The sequence below is a fragment of the Dipodomys spectabilis genome, unplaced genomic scaffold (assembly GCF_019054845.1).
Source record: "Dipodomys spectabilis isolate Male_0828 unplaced genomic scaffold, ASM1905484v1 ptg000018l, whole genome shotgun sequence".
Classification (NCBI taxonomy): domain Eukaryota; kingdom Metazoa; phylum Chordata; class Mammalia; order Rodentia; family Heteromyidae; genus Dipodomys; species Dipodomys spectabilis.
This window is the reverse complement of record NW_024870695.1, coordinates 12,493,992-12,513,920: the sequence shown is the minus strand read 5'-3', so window position 1 is coordinate 12,513,920 and position 19,929 is coordinate 12,493,992. Positions and strand designations below refer to the sequence as shown.

The following is a 19,929-nucleotide window of genomic DNA, read 5'->3' as shown; positions in this document are numbered from 1 at the left end:
CCTATCTTTCCCTTTGAAATTGTATATTCCATCCATTCTAGTCTTTAGTCGGTTCCTTGCAAGAGCTCTTACACAGGCTCTTTTCTTTTTCCCAGACCTGCTGACACCCTCCTGCCTGCCAGAGTTGGAGGGAGGGGAGAAGGGGAGGATTGGTAGGTTGGAGAAGGTTGAAGGGCAAAGAACCTACCTACCTACAGCCCTACAGGGAGGGAAAACTGAAGTAGCCAGCCTCTCAGAGCCACCTCAGCCCCGGCCTCTTGTTTGCCTGACTCTGAGTTTATACTTTCTGATTTTTCTCAGATTTGAGTTCTTCCCTGACCCTTGAACCCACATCATTTCCCTACTTAGTGCGCTGTCACTGTGCTATCATAGCCTTACCTCAGTTTGCAGTTCTTCTATCTTATCTATCATGTGGTTATTTGTTTAAAGGCTGTTACTACATAAGGTCTCCAAGGGCAGGTTCATCTGGAGAGCCATACAGATGGCACTTGGAAAATACAATTTAGTGGGTCGCTGGTGGTTAGAGGCTGAGATTTGAGGATTGCAGTTTGAAGCCAACTAGAGCAGCAAAGTCCTTGAGACTGTTATCTCCAACGAACTAGTCACCAAAAAACTGCAAGTGGAGATGTGACTCGAGTGGTAGAGCACCAGCTTTGAGCGGAAAAAGCTCAGGGACAGCACCCAGGCCCTGAGTTCAAGCCCCAGGACCAGAACAAAAAGAAAAAAGAAATACAATTTATCTTTGAGTTTTCGTGGCTTAGTGTTAGTAGGAGTGTGGGCTTTGGTGGCAGAAAGCACCCTTAACAACCCGTTTATATTAGTAGTATGAGCTTGGAGAACCCACCCAGCCTTGCTGAGACCGCAGTTTCTTTGTAAGTTTTCTTGGAGTTGCTCTGTAAACTGACACCAGCTGTAAAGAGCCGGGGGTCTAGAAGGAAATCCTTTGATATCGTGTAATTTCTTTTTAGAGAACAGGGTAATAGGAAAGTCCTTCTTCCCGTGGGTATTCCGTCTTTTTCTGGAAAGCTACTCAATCTGGGCTTTTCTTCCAGTGAAACAGACGTCCTCAGCGTCCCGAGGGCTTCCGGGAGGAAGTGGTCGGCTGGAAGGCACCGGGCTCTTTTATCTCTCCGTGGCTGGAGCATCCAGCCACGATCCGGGTTCCCCGGCTGGGAGACACCCTGGGCGGGGCTCCGCCCGCCCGCCCGCCGGAAGCACGCCGAGCGGGGAGGGCGGGAGCCTCCCACGGCCGTGTGTGTGCCAGCCGGCGGCGTGGCCGAGCCGGGTTCCGGCGGGCGGCCCGAGTCACACGTGATGTCACCGGCTGACACAAGCAGGGTGTCTCACACTGCGGGGCTGCACCGCGTCACAGCTGGGACGCCACCTTCGCGGCACCCCGCTCTGCGCCTCGGGCGGCCGCGCTCCGCGTGCCAGGGGCGGCGGGTCGGGCCGGGCGGGGGGCCGGAGGGTGAACCCCGCGGGCGGGCTGGCCGGCGGCTGATGTCACGGGCAGCGGTGGGTGGGTCACCCGGAGGTGAGGCGCCGCCGGGCGAGTTCAGCGCGAGTTCAGCCGCATTGCATTAGGCAAATGAGGCCGAGGCTGGTTCGGGGTGTGCTCCGGGGCGGGGGGGGGGGGGCGCGAAGGGGAGGGCGCCGGGATCACCCCCCTCCAGGGAGCTCCGCACAGTCTCTAGGCCCAGACTGGAATGGGGGAGACGCCCCCTTCCGCCGTCCGTCCCTGTCACGGCCAGTATTCGCCGCGTTCCTCCTACGGGGCCTGATAACTCTTCTCCCCCTCTCTCCCCACTCCGGGGCTCCCCTACTTGCCGTCTCCACGCCGCCTCTTGCGACCGCCTCCCGGTGTTTCGTGTGTGCCACCCGTGGGGAAAGGGTTAAGTCAGGGGCGGGGCCTGGCCTCACGGGGCGGGGCTTCGGTGGGGCGGGGCCCTGACGGGGCGGGGCCTGATCGGGGCGGGGAGAGGGGTGGGACCAGAGGGCGGGGTGCGTGGGCTGGGGGGCTGCGGCGCGTTCACCGGAGACCCGACGAGCCGCCCTGGCCTGGCGGAGGTGGGGCCGCGCGGGGTCTCCACCCCGACCCGGAATCCTCGCCGGGGAGAAGCCCGGGAGTCCTCCGCGGGTAGAAGGAAGTGCTCCGTGACCCCCCCTCCCCGCCCCGCCCCGCGCCGACCTCGCTTGCCACCGGCCGACTTAGGGCGCCGCCGGACTCTGCCTTGGACCGTGAGTCTCGGGAACCCCCTCGAGGTGAAGCCTCCGAGTTCCCGGGCCTCCGCCGGGCGTTCCCCGGGAGCATCGAGGAACCCCATCCTTGCACACGCAACTTCCCGATTTCCACCTGGGACTGGCAGAGGGGCCAACGGACTTGGACGCGGAGGACTTGGACGCGGGCCCCCTCGGCGGGGGGCGTCCCGCCGCCCGGGCCGTGGGACGGGGCGAGGGACCCCTCCCCTCTCCCCCAGCCGCCCTGCCCGGATGGCGCCGCCGGCCGAGTGAGGGGGGCGGCACGCAGGACTTCCCCGCCGGGACCTCCTGTCTTCGCGGGGGACCATGTACGAGAGCGTGGAAGTGGGGGGACTCGCTCCCACCCCTAATCCCTTTCTTGTGGTGGATTTTTATAACCAGAACCGAGCCTGTTTGCTCCCGGAGAAGGGGCTCCCCGCCCCCGGCCCCTACTCCACCCCGCTCCGGACTCCGGGTTGGAATGGCTCAAACCACTGTACGTACCGGCCGCGCGCTGCTATTGTAGCAGCCGGGGAGAGGGTGGCAGTTAGGGCTTCCTGTCCTACCCAGGGACTGGGCCAACGCGCTGGGGATTTGTCTCTCACTTTCCACCCATCTCTCTTGATGAAAAATAATATTTTTTTTGTAAGAGTACTAAATCTTGAACTCAGGGCCTGGTTGCTGTTCCTTAGCTTTATCACTCACGGCTAGCACTCTGCTACTTGAGCCACAGCTCCACTTCCAGCTTTTCGGTGGTTATTTATTGGAGATGAGAGTCACGGACTTTCTTGCCCAGGCTGCCTTTGAACCTCGATCCTGATCCTCAGATCTCAGCCTCCTGAGTAGCCAGGATTACAAGCTTGAACCATCAGCTTGATGCATTTCTTGTGCCTCTGATGGACAGTGCCCCCTGACCTAGTAATCTTCAGTTTCCATTTATGTACTGTTAGGGCTGGGGAACTTTTAGTGTCAGGATATGTATTCTTCTCTTCTCCCAGTGCTTCCTCTAAGGGCCCTAGCCCTTGCCACAGTTTATATCTTCTTCCTTAGGATCCCAGAGCTTCACAGCTGCCTGGAGGGTGGGCTTGTTAGCATTGTAGGAGGAGGGACCACTTCTGTAAATGCCACCCCTGCCAAAGCCTGGGAGAGAGAGGTCTTCCACACACCATGTGGCAGCTGTGGTCCCTAGCCCTGAATCTTTAGGGTGGGTGTCAGGGGCGCACTTCCTGTCTTTGGTGTTGACAGTGAGGTGTAGCAGAAAGGGGCAACTTTACCAGACACCCAGCTGTTGTACATGCTCAGGAAGGGCAACTGGCTTAGTTGGGGGTTGTTGTGGCCCCAGGCCCTTGGCTGGCATCTTGGAGGCTTTGGTCCTGGATAATGGAGAGGAGAAACTTCACTGGCAGGAAGATTCCCCTGCCCCTTAATGTTGTCAAGAGGGCTTGTTCTCTGGGGATGTTTGAATTTTGTGAGGCTAGGGCTGCTCTGGAAATGAGGAACCCCGCCGCTCACAGAGTCCTTTTGTTACCCAGTGTAGGGGGTAGGGCCAGGCCTTGTGCTGTCTCTGTGAGGGGCATTGGTGAGAATTCTGGTGTCCCAGCGGGAGCCCATATCTAGCCTGGGGTCTGGTTCTTGGGGAAGGAGAGGATCCATGCACACCCAGGGCAGAGTGCACACCTGGGCGTGTTTGTGCCAGCTGGGAGGTGGTGTGCTCTGGGTGGGAAGGTAGATGCTTGGGGGTTATTGTTAGGGGGGCTCAGGTTTCTCCCTTCCCTCCCCCGCCCCCCTGAGGGGGCTCAGCTATTCCCTGGGGTTTCTTCCACTTTCCCAGACCTGCTGTCATCCTCCTGCCTGCCAGAGTTGGAGGCGGGGGTGGGGTGTTGGTAGGTTGGAGAAGGTTGAAGGGCAAAGGACCTACCTACTGAAGTAGCCAGCCTCTCAGAGCCACCTCAGCCCCAGTCTATCCCCTTGTCCTGCCTCCTGACCTTTGTAGGGGTTGGGGGTACCGAATCAGCTCTAAGGCTGCTGACTGATAGGGTGGGGTGAGTGGGCATTGGCTTTGCTAGAAGGGAGAGGTGAGACAGTGGACACCAGGACTCTTCCTGCTGTTCTCCCACCCCACTCACCCCCACGCACTGGAGAAAGGAGGCACCTACCCCTGGGGATAGTGAGGCAGAGTTACCACAGCTCTGCTCCACTGGAGCTCTGGGGGGAAGTTGGGCTCTGAGCCCTTGGGCTCCAGCCCTGCCCTTCCTTAGCCCACAGGACAGCTCAGCTCTTCCTGGCCCAGAACTGGAGGGGAGGAGGCTTGCAGTTAGCCGGCCAGCAGCCCAAGTAGTGCTTCCCCAGCCACAGGAACCTGGCCACACACCTGGCCTGGGGTAGAGAAGGGCCGGGGAGGGGGGAGCTGGCCTCCCAGTTCCCCCAGTGGGGTAGGGGTGTGTCTGCTTCCAGCATCCATGGTGGGGGACATTGGGTTGCTCAGAGGCCAGCAGGAAAGATCTGAAGTCTGAAGGTGGCCACTAGGCCTGGCTTGGGGGGGCCAGTGTCTGCCTTGGAAGGAGCCCCTTGGGGTATGGGGATTCTCTGGTGATTAGAGACGCCGTTCAGCCCCTCTTGGAGAATACCCCACTGCCCAGGGCCTCCACCGCAGATGGGAAGAGAGCAGGTTGGCTGTGGGAGGGGCTGCAGGGGCCCAGGGATCTTGCCTCCCTCCCACAGGCCCCATTTTGGTGCACTAGAGGACAAGGGGTGCATAGGATGTAGCTCCCCATCTGTCCCCCACCATTCTCAGCCACTTACGCCTCCACCAGCTCCCAGACGTCCAAGAATGTGAAGCACGTGGATGCCCGTAGTGGGGGAGGGGAGAGATGCTTATCAGGCAATCCATGGGCTTCTTCTGCCCTTCCACTGTGGCAGAGCAGACCCCCCCCCCCAGCTACCCCTGGGAGGAAGGGCAGTTAGAGGGCCCCTGTGCCCCCTCCCCAGCTTCTCCAGGGGCTGCAGAGGAGAGGGCGCCAGCTGGATTGGGAGGGGAGCCACTGGCTTGGGGCCCAGCTGATTTCCTGCTGATCTCCTCCAGGAAACTGGCCCCTTGCGCGAGGTTGCGAACAGCTCTGGGGCGTGGGGACTCCAAGCACTGAGCACCCGCCCTGGAGGGGGAGCAGAGGAGAGGCACCCGCAGGCAGCGGCTGCAAGAGGGGATGCAGGGCTTCCTGGGCCTCTGCCAGCCTTTGCTGGGGATCTAGAACTTCGAGCTGAGAAGGTGTGGTCCTTCTGCAGCTTGAGTCCTTCTGGAAAAAGGGAGATTTGTGGGCTGGGAGCCTCTGGGAGGGAGCCTTATGGAGGGCCTGGCTAGGGTAGTCTTTCCCCTGGTACACCCCCTCACCTGTCTGTGCTGAGTTTATAGCTCTTTCAGAAGCCTGGAGAGGTGGGGCCTGGGCCATAGGTTCTGGGTTCAAAGGGCAGAGCAGGCAACCTCCAAGCTATGTTACCTGGGTGACAGGTTTGGATATGCTGTGGATGTAGGTGCAGGCTGTTAACATCTTCGAAGAGGGCCAGTGGCTGGGGTAGGAGGGGGCTGGCCCAGAAAGAGGCTTCAGTCAGCCCACGGTAGACCTATAAAGTCAGGTTTGTTTTTTTGTTTGTCATGGGGCTTGAACACTGGGTCTTGGACACTGTCACTAAGCTTTTTTGCTCAAGGCTAGTGCTCTGCCACTTTGAGCCACAGGTCCACATGTGACTTTTTAGTGGTTAATTGGAGATAAGAGTCTCGTGTACTTTTTCTGCCTGGGCTGGCATTAAACCTCAGTCCTCAGATTTCAGCCTTGTGAGTAACTAGGATTACAGGCGTGAGCCACCAGTGCCTGGCCAAAAATCAGCTTTAAAAGGGTATTTCAGTGCCATAAATACCCTGTGGACTTTGCCTAGCTCCAAATTTCTATAGGCCTTTGCCCCTGTGATCTCTCCTCTTATCTAGCCTTAGAACCCACTGCTGCTGCTGCTGCTCCTCCTTGGTGTCTTCTGTCTCCTGTGCCCCACCTTCCCTCCCTCCCATGTACCCCTAAACTCTCCAGTCCTTTTCAACTGGTTCATTTTAGAGGTGGAGGCTTGGTGGGGCGCCAGGGCAAAGGATGGGTAAAGAGGGGAGAGGAGGTCAGGGCCTTCTTACTCTGCTTGTTGGAATGCCAACCAGAATTCTAGGCCAGACCCCCTTTGTCCTTGAAGCCCTCCCCCCCATTGTCTATTGTTACTGCTTTTACGTCTTGGAAAAAGTTAGCACAACAAAGGACTCCTTTGTCACTCACCCCTCTGCCTCCTGGCCTCACCCAGGCCCCCCAACCGCCCCCCCCCAACAGCTGTTCTTAGACCTTCCTGCCTGTCTGATTGGCTTGTGTGGCTTGGGGAGAGTGAAGTAGAGATGAGGCCTAGGCAGCTCCCTGTTGGGGTGAGCAGTAGAGAGCTGGAGGAGGTCAGTGAAGGATTGGCTAGACCTGTGGGGGTGGGCACAGGCATAGATTGTCCCTTTGCTGCAAGCTGGTTTCTGGGCAGGGAAGGAGACCTGAGACTACAGCAGCGCTGGTCAGTCTGTTGACCAGAGAAGTGATACCCAGGCCCTACTAGGAGCCAGAAGTGCCTGGTCCCCTGTCATCAGCTGCCTGGCAGCCCCTTGTATATTCTTAGGTAAGGGGGTGGGTGGTAATCTGAGAGTCCAGCCCCCCCGGTGTCCCTCAGCTTCCTGCCTCTGTGCCTGACCTTGGTGGCTACTCTCATCTAGAGGGTGCGCATTCCCCTTTAAGTACCAGTTTCTGTGCAGAGTGTGGAGGAGCAGGGTGTGTGAGGAAGCCACCTCTATCAGGGTGGCACCCCTGTCCCTCCTTGGCTTGGTGTATATGGCACAGGCCTCAGAAGGATGCTGGGTGGCCTCTTGGGAATGTCCAGCTGCCCAGGCTCTTGATACAGACATCCTCCCCCCCATTCAGTCTTGGGTGAGGGGCATGGAGTGAGGCACTAGGAAGGCTGGGGTTAGTAGGGGCGCTGCCCCTGCTGGCTAGGTTACCCCTGCTAGCTGCCCTCTTGGAGCTGAATAACAGGAGGGGAGGGGGTAGTAACCCGGATATACCATTGAGGCCAGACAGACAGGGCATTGATGGGAACAGACCCCCCTTTGTCATGTTCACCCCCCACCTGGGGTGGGGTGACGGGCTTCTGGGGGCCGTGGGGACTCTGCTTGTCTTAAAGGGGATTCCTCTACTTATCTCAGGGAGGGCCTACCCGCCCTGCCCCTCTCTGCTTCACCATTTGTGATTCTTCTTTGCACACCCCGCCTGGGACCCTGCCTTGGCCAGTGGATTGTTTGGGTGGAGGAGGGGCTGTGGTTGCTGGCAGAGAGGGTGGAAGGGGGGGCGGAAGCAGAGGGGCGAGGGAGTGGCCGCCTTTGAATATCCTGTTGACCCCAGTTTCCTCTGTCCCCAGCTTATGTCCTCTTCCCTCCCTCTTCACGTCTTAACTCCTTCCTAACTTGGGGGAGACCTGGCCAGGTGCCCAAGGGCCAGGGCTTTGGAACCTTCCCCCTGCCTGCCCAACAGGTACTCACCCAAATCTTCTTGAGGTTGAAGGTGGGTCCTAGGGAGGCAGACAGGAATGGGGGGACTGGAGGCTTTAGTGGTAGCCTCCCTCCCCCAAGTTTGGTTGGGGACGTTCCTAATACTGTCTCTGCTCAGACTTTGGAGTGCTGCCATCAGCGGTATTGAGGTGGAAGAGGCTCCTGGGTGAGGCCAAGAGTTAGGGCGGGCAGAGTACTAAAAGATGGTGACCTGGCACTCAACACCTCTGCCCTCTTCTCTCCTAGCCATTGAGACCCAGAGCAGCAGTTCGGAAGAGATAGTGCCCAGCCCGCCCTCGCCACCCCCCCCTCCCCCGCATCTACAAACCCTGCTTTGTCTGTCAAGACAAATCCTCAGGCTACCACTATGGAGTCAGCGCCTGCGAAGGTTGCAAGGTGAGTCCCGGAGTCATCAGAATCATTCGAACAGACAGTCTCAATGGGATAAATGAAGGGTCCCCACTGCCACTTCCAGGGGATGCACTTGGGGTAGGGGGTGGCCTTTGAGTGTGAGCTGGCAGCCGCTGTAGAGGAGGGGTGCCTGTAATAGAACCTCCTCTAAAGATGAGCAGGGCACCCCCAAACCAAAGGGTCCCCTCTTGCCTGAGCTCTCTGGATCCATCTCCCAGCTGGCAAGGCGTATATACAGGCTCTACCACCGCTGCCCAGGTTGCCATGGTGAGCTGGCTGCCAACTGGCTCTTGGCTGGGGACCCAAGAGGTCTGCCTTGGCCGCCTGGCGGGAGGTGGTCAGGAGCAGGCACCCTGCCTTGGCCTCCTCTTCAGCCATCCAGGACAGGGCCCTTCCCCCCCTCCCCCTGGGGTCCTGCTGGATTCCTGTCCTCATGCTAGGTTCCAGATGCAGACATGGCTGCACCTTTCCTGCAGCTCCCAGTCTGGTGTCCTAGCTGCTACTCCATTCTTGGTTCCTGCTTCAGACACAGGAGCCTGGGAGCTGTGCAGATTCAGGGTCTGGGGCTCTGGGACACCTCTCAGCCTGAAGTGGCTGTCTCCAGATGTGAGAGAAAGGTCAAGGGCAAAGCTGCAGACTATCTGCTGATTCTCTCTGGTTGTTTCTGCTTATTCCTACCTATTCTTTCCTTCCTTCCTTCCCTCCCTCCCTCCCTCCCTTTTTTTGGTCATGGGGCTTGAACTCTGGGCCTGGGTGCTGACCCTGAGCTCTTCAGCTCAAGGCTAGCGCTCTTACCACTTGAGCCACAGGGCACTTCTGGCTTTTTCTGCTTATGTGGTGCTGAGGAATCAAACCCAGGGCCTCATGCATGTGAGTCAAGCACTCTACCACTGAGTAACCTTCCCAGCCCTTCTTCCTCTCTCCCTCCCTCCCCTTCTCTCTTTCTCTCTTCTTTCTCTTTCTCCCTTCCTTCCTTCCTTTCTTCCTTCCTTCCTTTCTTTCTTTCTTTCTTGCCTGGGCACTGTCCTTAAGCTTCTTTTGCTCAAAGCCAGCACTCTACCACTTGAGCCACAGCACCACTTCCAACTTTTTCTGTTTATGTGGTGCTGAGGAATGGAACCCAGGGCTTCATGCATGCAAGGCAAGCACTCTACCACTAAGCCACATTCCCAGCCTCTGCCCAGTCTTTCTACATGCTCCTAGGTCTTGGCTGGTCCCGGCCTGTGTGTCTGGTGGGTCAATGTGTGTCTTGCCTCTCTGTCTCTGCCTTCTTGGCCTCTTCTGCCGTCTTCTCTTCCTGCATTCTGAGTCCTGGGCTGTGGGTTCCAGAACTCTGCCTCTCTCCCATTAGCCTCTGGTGTTCCAGCAGCCTTTCCCCCAGCAGGGAGGAGTTGGATAGATGGGTGCGGGGTAGAGGAATACACTGGCCACTCTGAGGTTCTTCTGAGGAGTCCTTCTGGTCAGCCCTCTTCCTGCCTCTTCCCAGGCAGGTGTTGGGCAAAGGCCTGTGGCAGAGGCTCTGGGACAGGCGGCTGCGCCTGTGTGTGGGTGGCCTGACTCCCCTCCTCTATATCCAGGGCTTCTTCCGCCGCAGCATCCAGAAGAACATGGTGTACACATGTCACCGGGACAAGAACTGCATCATCAACAAGGTGACCCGGAACCGCTGCCAGTACTGCCGGCTGCAGAAGTGCTTCGAAGTGGGCATGTCCAAGGAGTGTAAGTGCCACACCTGCCCCAGGTGGGGCTCGAGGGAGCGGGGCCGAATGGATGTGTGTGCACATGTGTGAACATGCATGCTTGTGGCATAGCACAGATGGTTTGTGTGTAGCTGCAAGGACCTGTTTGTGAGTCTGCCTGGCTGGGTGTTGAGATGTGGGTCAGTGCTTGAGTGCAGTGTGCACGTGACCGTTCCATGTGCCTGTCTGTGTGTGCTGGCATGCGTGTGTATATGTGTACCCATGCTCAGGACAGCTTTCTTCCAGGCCCTTGCTTGCCTTTGGGGTAAGGATCAGTGGTTTACTTGAATCTCTTTTAGTTAGCCATCTTTCATGGGGGTGGGGGGTGCGGAGCCTGATCTCTGTGGGGTACAAGGTTTGTGCTTATGTGTTGGGGGGCTGGCTGGCACAAGAATCCAGAAGCCATTGTTGGGGTAAGCCTGAGACTTGGAGTCAGAAGAGAGAATTGGGCTTCTCAGATTCCCAGAGGAACAGGGACTTCCAGTTGGGCTCAGCTGAGGCCTAGGAAGGGAGAGAGGGAGGGAGAGGCTGGACAGGGAGACCCTCTTGTGTTGAATCATGGGTGTTGCCGTGGTGACTGGTGATTGATGATGTCAGAGATAAATGACGCTGACAGACGCCTCCTTGTCTGCGTGGCCGTTGCCATGGAGCCTGAGCCTTGGGGGATGAGGTGGGGGAGGGGGCGGCAGGACCCCCTACCCCCTTGTGGGAAGGGAAGTGGGGAGGGGCCAGGGGATGATTGTGACTCATGCACTAGGAGCCTTAGACAAGAGCGGAAGGGAGCTGGAGTATGCTGCCCGCTCCTGCCCCTGGAGGCCGGTGGTGCCCGTCTGGAGTCTAGGAAGTGGTGTTTCCTTGAGGCGGAGTGATACCACTTCGGACTTGAAGGCCTGGGACCCTTCTCTGGCAGGCCGTCACCTCCTTCTCCCTCAGGGCCACCTTCCCTTCCTTTCACTGCAGAAGGACCAGGGTGGGGACCCCTCTCCCTCCCACTGTCGACTCCCCCTTTCTCTCCCTCCTTCCCCTCTCCCTGCTGCTCTGTGCCCTGGAGCTGAGCAGCTGCCATTTCAATAGAATTAAAGCTTCCGAATGATAAACGTCTTGTCACAGCTGCAATTTTCTCTTCCCAAATTATCCCCCCACTCTCTCTCTCTCCCTCTCCCTCTTCTCCCCTGCACTTTATTGAATTTGCAGAATCGACATGAGTGATCTCCAAATTATGCCAGCGCTCCCCCCCCCCCCCGCTGCCCCCTCCCGAGTCCCCCCAACCCCCACCCTGCTTTCCTCCCTCGTCAGCAGCCACCACCATGGCCCTGTGAATGATTGTGTGTCTGGGATAATCGGCTGGTAACGACCCCATCGCTTCTTTAAAGCCGAGTGGTGTGTGCGGCTCAGCGCCCCTGGTGATTTGTCAGCTCCCCGGCTAATGGGCCGAGAGATTCTCCTGTGGGCCCCCCACTCTCTTGGGCTGTGGGGCCCTTAGTCCCTGCCTGCCTGCCTGCCTGCCAGACAAGCTGCTCTGAGCCAGTCCCAGGGACCCCCTGGGAGAGTGCGGCCTGGAAGGCAGGCATCCCCCTGGGGGGGGCAGAGGAGCTATGCAGTGAGGCTGCTGGCCCTGAGCACTGGCCCTTGGCGCGTGGGCTGGAGGGACAGATGCGTGGGAGAACAGGGTCTCACAGGCTGCCACCTGTGTGTGTGTGTGTGTGTGTGTGTGTGTGTGTGTGCGCGCGCACGCGCATGTGTGGGCATCTACTCCCAGCCAGGTGACCTCAGCAGCTGGCATCTAGGGCTGGTGCAAGTTGCTTGGGCTGGACCTAGGCCTGGGGTGGGCACTGTGTGTGGCAGCTGCTCTCTAAACGGCCCTGTGCCCTCCACAGCTGTGCGGAACGACCGGAACAAGAAGAAGAAGGAGACCCCAAAGCCTGAGTGCTCGGAGAGCTACACACTGACGCCGGAAGTGGGGGAGCTCATCGAGAAGGTGCGCAAGGCACACCAGGAGACCTTCCCCGCCCTCTGCCAGCTGGGCAAGTACACTACGGTACGCCACAGGGCCCTCTGCCTCGCGTTGCCACCTCACCCCGGCCAGGGTCTCCTGGCCTCCCCTTGCCCTTCCTCTGCCCCTTCCGCCAAGCAGCTCTCAGGAAGCAAGGCTGGGTGGAGGGCTGGCCAGGGAGCCGGTGGAATCAGGCTGAGGATGGGTGCCATGGAGGAGGCTCTCACTCTCCTCCCTCCCCCAGAACAACAGCTCAGAACAACGTGTCTCTCTGGACATTGACCTCTGGGACAAGTTCAGTGAACTCTCCACCAAGTGCATCATTAAGACCGTAGAGTTTGCCAAGCAGCTGCCCGGCTTCACCACCCTCACGATCGCTGACCAGATCACCCTCCTCAAGGCTGCCTGCCTGGACATCCTGGTGAGGGGCTGCTCCTGTTCCCTGGGCACTGCTCTCACCTCCCTGCACATGTCTGGGACTGACCCATCCACATGACCAGCACCCAGAAAGCCATCTTTCTCCTCCCACATCAGCCTGTCCATTCATCCGTTGTCCGCCGACCCAGGTGTACATGGGTTTACCTGGTCACCTATGCCCACACCTGTCTGTCTTCCCATCTTTCCATCCCTCCATTTAGTCCATAATGAGAGTCTCCTGGGGCCCCCTGGCCAGTCCCATCGCTGAATGCATAGACTTGAACACACCACCTCCCCTCTCTCAAAAACCTCCCAGTGGAGGAGGCCGTAGGCAGTGAACAGATCCGAAGCTGATTACTGCTGAGGTGGGGGAGGGCTGGCCTCTCCCTGCTACCCTCCCCCAACAAGGATGTCTCAAAGGAGTACCTCGTGGGTTCTTACAGGGGCGGGTGGAAGGTCATCCCTCCCCTAGGAGCAGGTGAAAGCCTGCTGGATTCAGGGGACAGGAAGGTACTTGGAGCTGCCAGCGTGACCTGAGAAGGGATGGGGTGCAGGGTAGTACAAACAGCCCAAGTGGAGGCTAGAAGGAGGACTTCCTTTTCCTCTGTCATCCGTAAGAAGGGATGTTCCCTCCCAGGTACAGCCAGGGATGGGAGTGTGGAACGTGTGGTCCAGGCCGTGCACCGATGTGACCTACACAATTGAGTTCCTGTGATTCAGGCTGACGCGCCGTTGATCAGGCTCTGTTCTGGAAATCCCTTTCCCTCAGAATTCTCTGCACGGAGACAGCGGCGCAGTGACTTAGATTGGCGCTGCCCAGCTCAGTCGCAGCTCACCACATGTGACTATATTTAAACCTAAATTAATTACAGTTAGGTTCAGTTCAGTTGCTCAGATGCATTAGCCACATCTCAAGTGCTCTGTAGTCACATGGGGCTGGTGACTACCATGTGGGCTGTGCAGACAGAACCTCTCCATCACTGCAGAAAATTCTGCCGGACAGCCGTGCTTTGGCTGCCTGCCAAGGGCCTCTGGGGATGCTGGTGCTGGAGTGCTGGGAATGGGTGGGACTGAGCCCTGGATTTGTGCTTCCCCTGAACTCAGATCCTGCGGATCTGCACGCGGTACACACCTGAGCAGGACACCATGACCTTCTCAGACGGGCTGACCCTGAACCGGACCCAGATGCACAATGCTGGCTTCGGTCCCCTCACCGACCTGGTCTTTGCCTTCGCCAACCAGCTGCTGCCTCTGGAGATGGACGATGCTGAGACCGGGCTGCTCAGCGCCATCTGCCTCATTTGTGGAGGTGAGTAGGGGCCTAGGACAAGGCCCAGACCCAGGGTTGGGGTGCAGACCCTAGATCCTCTTCTAAGAAACTGAAGCCTGTCTGTCAGGTCTCTCTCAAACGGGACATTGAGGCTCAGGACGCAGTGTCTGCTTCTGCCTCTGCTAGACACCAACGCCTGAACCTCTTGTTCCCTGTTTCTGGGCAGCATTCTTCTAGGTGCCTAGATCAAGAGTGAGAGGCGGACCACCCAGGGTCAAGTCCTAGGTGGCTGTGTGACCTTGAGCAGGTTGCTGGACTTGGAGCATCTGTTTCTGTCGGATGGATCAATAGTGGCCTCTTCCTCATAAAGATGGGGGGAGGGGTAAATAAGGCACTGTGTGCCCAGACTAAGATCTGCTGTTGCTGTCACTTGTGTGTATCATGCTGCTTTCCCAAGTAATGACGTCTGTGGGTCTGTGTGAGGGAGCTCTTCCTGTGACCTGGCCCCATACCACCAACTGGACTGGAGGGGAGGGTTTTGGGCTGCCTAGGTTTCCATTTCTCTGGCCTTGCCTGGAGGCACCTGGGAGCAGCCAGGCTCCTATGCTGTGGCCTGGGCAGGTGCGACCTCCAGTGGCTGTGGCTGGGAGTGCAGTGGTGTTCCCAAGTGACCTGGCCTGCCTGCTCAGAGGTTGGCTTTGTGCTTCCCAGATCGGCAGGACCTAGAACAGCCAGAAAGGGTGGACATGCTCCAAGAACCGCTGCTTGAGGCACTGAAGGTGTACGTGAGGAAACGGAGGCCCAGCCGTCCCCACATGTTCCCCAAGATGCTGATGAAGATCACGGACCTGAGAAGCATCAGTGCTAAGGGTGAGTCTCCTGGTGCTGGAAGACCCACTCCTGACACCTGGCCTAAGGCCCAGGCCCAGGGCCTGGACCCCCACAGCAGGGCTGGCACTCACGTCTTTGTGCTTGTCTGGATCCAACCTGTCCCCATTCAGACCACAACAGTGTTGGCATGTTCACACCACTGAATAGGGCTGTGCGGAGGGGGGGGGGGGGGGGGGACAGTGGTTATGTTCAGAGGTGTCAGCTCCCAGCACTGGGGACCAACCCAGGGCCAAACCAGCAGGCAGTGTGCACCTGGACCCGAGGTCAGAGCCATTTGTCCCAGTGCCACATGTTGGAGACTTGAGAGCTGGCATGTGTCACATCGCGAGTGCAGAACACGATGGAGACCCACAGGGCCGCATTGGTTTCCTCATTCCCAGCTTCTCTCCCAGAGGGGCTTTGTGGGCGGGGCTAGGGCTCAGCTGGTGCACTGACCTTTGCCCTCCCTTCCTGCAGGGGCTGAGCGAGTGATCACCTTGAAGATGGAGATCCCAGGCTCTATGCCGCCTCTTATCCAGGAAATGCTGGAGAACTCGGAGGGCTTGGACACTCTGAGCGGACAGGCAGGGGGTGGGACAAGGGACGGGGGTGGCCTGGCCCCTCCGCCAGGCAGCTGTAGCCCCAGCCTCAGCCCCAGTTCCAACAGAAGCAGCCCAGCCACCCATTCCCCATGACCACCGCGCCACATGGACACAGCCCTCACCCCTGTCCTGGCTTTTTCTGCCTTCTACCGACCATGCAACCCTTGCCAGCCCTGCCCCTGCCCATCCTCCCAGACAGAACTGGGGACAGGAGGAGGAGGCAGCGACTGTGGACAGAGATCTGGGCCTGCGATGGACTGTCTCTTCCCACAGCTGGGGCTGACGCCGGGGCAAGGTGGAGCCCAGGAAGGACCTGGCCTGGGCCTGCTGCCCATGGAGACGGACGGCCCCTGCCCACCCGGCCACATCTTCATCACCAGCAAAAGGCCGCCGGGACCTGGCTCTCTCCATCCTTTGAACTCATAAGCCATTGCTCCCCAGCTGGGGGCCCTCCCCCTGCCTTGGTTGGTGACCGAGGGGTGGCTGGGGTGGGGGAGCTTCCCCTGTACATACCCTGAGTACCAACCCCCCAGGTATTAATTCTCGCTGGTTTTGTTTTTATTTTAATTTTTTTTTGGTTTTGATTTTTTTTAAATAAGAATTTTCATTTTAAGCACATTTATACTGAAGGAATTTTGCTGTGTCTTGCGGGGAGCTGGATTCCGAGTTGGAGGGGGCGGGCCTCGGGAGGGGCGGGGCTCCAGGGACGCCCCTCTCCACGTCCCTTGTCCCTGCACTCTCCTCAGCCTTTTCTCCTCAGTTTTCTCTTAAATACTGTGAAGTACTAACTTTCCAAGGCTGTCTTTCCCTCCCTGTGTGAGGACAGAAGCCAGCCCCCTTCCCCCCCCCCCCCCGCCCTCCCGCTCACCCCTGAGGGTGGGCAGAGTCTGCAGCACTTCTGGAAGGAGAGGGCCTTTGGAACCTGCCTCCATCCACCAAGAGGCAGGTTGGGGCCCCCTGGGGTGAGAGCGGGGTGCTGTCTACCTGCCAGGCCCCCACCATCCAAGCTCCCGGCCCCACTGTGAAGGGGCTGGCCAAGGAGTCCAAGCTGCCCCCCCCCTCAGCCTCACAGCCACCAGCACCCCACCCCACGGGGCCCCTAGACACACACACACACACACACACACAGTAGATGGCAACACACTTGGCCTGAGTTCCTCCATTCCTTGGCCTGTCCTCTCTCGCCCTATACCCATGTCCCCTCATTGCCCCGCAGGACGGGCCTCCAGGGGGACCCCTCCCCTTGCCCCTGCATTCCTGGGCTGGGGGAGCTGGCTCTGCCCTGCCCTCCTGGCCATGGGGTTGGGGTCTCATCCCTGGAGCTGGTGCACCTGTTACTGTTGGGCTTTCCACTAAGATCTACTGGATAAAGAATAAAGTTCTATTTATTCTACATGTGTCTGTGTCTTGCTACCTCAAGTCTGGACAGTGGTCTTGATATTAGGGTGCTCCCTGGCAGGCTTTAGAACTTTGTGATCAGGTACAGGGGGTCAAGTAGAGCCCCTGCTATGTGGAGGTCTACACTGCCTGGGTTGGGGGTGGTGGTGGGAAGGCTGGGAAAAGGGACCTGACAGGAGAGTCCGCTGTGCCTTTGGGAGCCCCAGTTGGGGAGAAAATAGGTCCCTGGGTTTCAGCACTTCAGCCTTGGGGTACCAGAGGCTAAGCTTATAGCCACTCACTGTCAGAGGAACTCAATTTGGGGAGTGGCCAGAGGCTTTGATCTTCATGACAGCAGTGGCAGGTGTCATGGGCTAAGGTCAGGGTTTGGTGGCATGAGACACCAACAATAGCTCCCAAGAGCAGCCCCTCCACATCCATCCTCCTGCAGGAAGGACTCCCTCTGTCCTGTCCACCCTGAGGCCACTCTACATAGCAGGCACAAAGGACAGACTGCATGAGTACCTGGAGTGTGTGCTGGCCTTCCCTTCTACCGCTCCACATTTCACCCGGGAGGCAGCTGAGTCCTTGAGCAAACTCAGGCAGTGACTTTAGTGGCAGATCACAGCTACCTGCTTCTTAGCCCAGGGTGTGTCTTTTTATTTAAAGTTGTTTTTATTGTTTCAAAAGTGATGTACAGCTGGGCACCAGTGGCTCACACACTGAGTAGCTCACACTTAGCTACTCAGGAGGCTGAGATCTGAGAATCGTCGTTTGAAGCCAGCCTGCGCAGAAAAGACTGTGAGACTCTTTTTTTTTTTGGGGGGGAGGGTGGTCCGGTTGTGGGGCCTCAACTTTGGGCCTGGGCGCTGTCCCTCAGCTCTTCAGCTCAAGGCTAGCGCTCTACCACTTGAACCACAGGGCCACTTCTGGCTTTTCTCTTTTTGCTTATGTGGTGCTGAGGAATCGAACCCAGGGCCTCATGCATGCAAGGCAAGCACTCTACCACTGAGCCACCTTCCCAGCCCGACTATGAGACTCTTATCTCCAAGTAACCACCCAAAACCCAGAAGTGGTGCTGTGGCTTAAATGGTAGAGTACTAACCTTGACAGAGAGGCTCAGGGACAGCTCCCAGGCCCTGAGATCAAGCCCCACAACCAACCAAAAAAACAAAAAGTGATGTACAGAGGGGTTACAATTACATAAGTCAGGTACAGAGTACATTTCTTGGGCTGGGAATGTGGTTTAGTGGTAGTGTTTGTCTAGCATGCATAAAGCCCTGGGTTTGATTCCTCAGTACCACATAAACAGAAAAAGCTTGGAAGCCTCGGGACTGGCAAAAAAAAAAATTCTTTTTGGACAATGTCACCCCTTCAGTCACAGCCCTGTTGTTTTTTTAATTTAATTTTTAATTTTTTAATTTTTTGTCAGTCATGGGGTTTGAATTCCGGGCTTGGGCGCTGTCCCTCAGCTCTTCAGCTCAAGGCTAGTGCTCTAGCTGGGCGCTGGTGGCTCACGCCTGTAATCCTAGCTACTCAGGAGGATCTGAGGATCGCGGTTCAAAGCCAGCCCGGGCAAGAGAGACCGTGAGACTCCTATCTCCAATAAACCACCAGAAAACCGGAAGTGGCGCTGTAGCTCAAGTGGTAGAGCGGTCGCCTTGAGCTGAAGAGCTGAGGGACAGCGCCCAAGCTGAGTTCAAGCCCCACAACCGACCAAAAAAAAAAAAAAAGGCTAGTGCTCTACCACCACTTGAGCCACAGCCCCACTTCCATTTTTCTGGTGGTTTATTGGAGATAAGAGTCTCTGGGCTGTTCCTGCCTGGGCTGGCTTTGAACCACGATCTTCAGATCTCAGCCTCTTGAGTAGCTAGGATTACAGGAGTGAGCCATGGGCGTCCAGGGCTCTCCCGGTTTTTAACCTCAGCCTAGAGCTTTTTATTGGATATCTGGAACCCCAAAAGAGGAATCACAGTGGGTGTGATGGTAGGAGAAGCTCAGTGCCCTAGGCAAAGAACAAGAGGTTCCCTGGGAGGCCTCCAGCATTTCTACACCAGCCACAAGGGGGCAGTAGCTCCTTCTGTAAGGCCCTCTCCAGAGGGCACCTTGGGAAGAGGTGATTTCCTCTGGGAAATATTTTCTAACATCTTTAGGAAACAAATCAAAGTATAAAATTCTTCTATGCATACTTTCAAATATCTGTGATATCACATATTACACAGGAGGAATGGGGATGCATTGGGTATTGCAATACATTTGTTCGTGCTTCTATTGTAAATGAGGACTTTTTAATCTAGCAGGCTACGACAGCACGCTGAAACAGACAAAAACTGGAGTTTTTTTATTTTTGGTTGTAGAGTTTGAATTCAGGATGCGGTTCTTGAGATTTTTCCTGCTTAAGGTTAGTGCTCTACCACTTTGAGCTTCACTTCTGGTTTTCTGTTGGTTAACTGGAGGTAAGAATTTCATGAACTTTCCTGCTCAGGCTGGCTTTGAACTGTGATCCTCAGATCTCAGTCTCCTGAGTAGTTAGGATTCTAGGCATGAGCCACCAGAGCCAGCAAAAACTGTAATATTCCAAAGGCAACACCACCACCACCATGAATACATCAGAACAAAACAGAAACCAAATCCAGAAACAAATTCTCCACATAAACCAGGGCCAGGTACTGGGCTAAGGTAATTTAAAGAGATTGTTCGATTGTTCTCTATATAAATATATCTTTTTAAAATTCTGTTTTTATTTATTTATTTTGTTGGTCATGGAGCCTGAACTCTGGTTCTTCAGCGCAAGGCTAGTGCTCTGCCACTTGAGCCACAACACCACTTCTGGCTTTTCCTGCTTATGTGGTTCTGAGGAATCGAACCCAGGGCCTTATACATGCAGAGCAAGCACTCTACCACTAAGCCACCTTCCCAGCTCCAAATTCTATTTTTTTTTTTTTGTCTTTTCTTTTTTGGTCCTGGGATGGAACCCAGAACGTTGCACTTGCTTAGGCATGTGCTTTGCTGCCGAGCTACATCTCAGCCCTGTAAACGTCTTTCTTTTTTTTGGGGGGGGGGGCCAGTTGTGGGGCCTGAACTCTGGGCCTGGGCACTGTCCCTCAGCTCTTCAGCTCAAGGCTAGCGCTCTACCACTTGAGCCACAGCACCACTTCTGGCTTTTTTGTCTTTTTGCTTATGTGGTGCTGAGGAATCGAACCCAGGGCCTCATGCATGCAAGGCAAGCACTCTACCACTGAACCACCTTCCCAGCCCTGTAAATGTCTCTTTTAAACTTGGATGTAACAATGCTTTATTTTGAGAGGGTATCTTGGCATCCGTATTCCTTTATCAAAGCCATCTGTGTCCCTGATCACTGTGACAACCAGGCAGTGGTCCCCACACTGATGAACTTCCCTTGGGGA

At 56.9% G+C, this 19,929-nt stretch overlaps 1 protein-coding gene across 1 annotated transcript in view; it reads left to right on the top strand.

Moving 5' to 3' along the window:
* Positions 1-16,538, top strand: part of Rara (retinoic acid receptor alpha) — a 37,544-nt gene extending 21,006 nt beyond the window's left edge. The window contains 8 exon segments of the mRNA XM_042673934.1: positions 8,090-8,154; positions 8,156-8,239; positions 9,832-9,973; positions 11,871-12,031; positions 12,231-12,407; positions 13,508-13,712; positions 14,385-14,543; positions 15,021-16,538. Of these exon segments, the coding sequence (XP_042529868.1) occupies positions 8,090-8,154; positions 8,156-8,239; positions 9,832-9,973; positions 11,871-12,031; positions 12,231-12,407; positions 13,508-13,712; positions 14,385-14,543; positions 15,021-15,238 (1,211 nt within the window). The 3' untranslated portion in view covers positions 15,239-16,538.
* Positions 16,539-19,929: the final 3,391 nt, after the last annotated feature.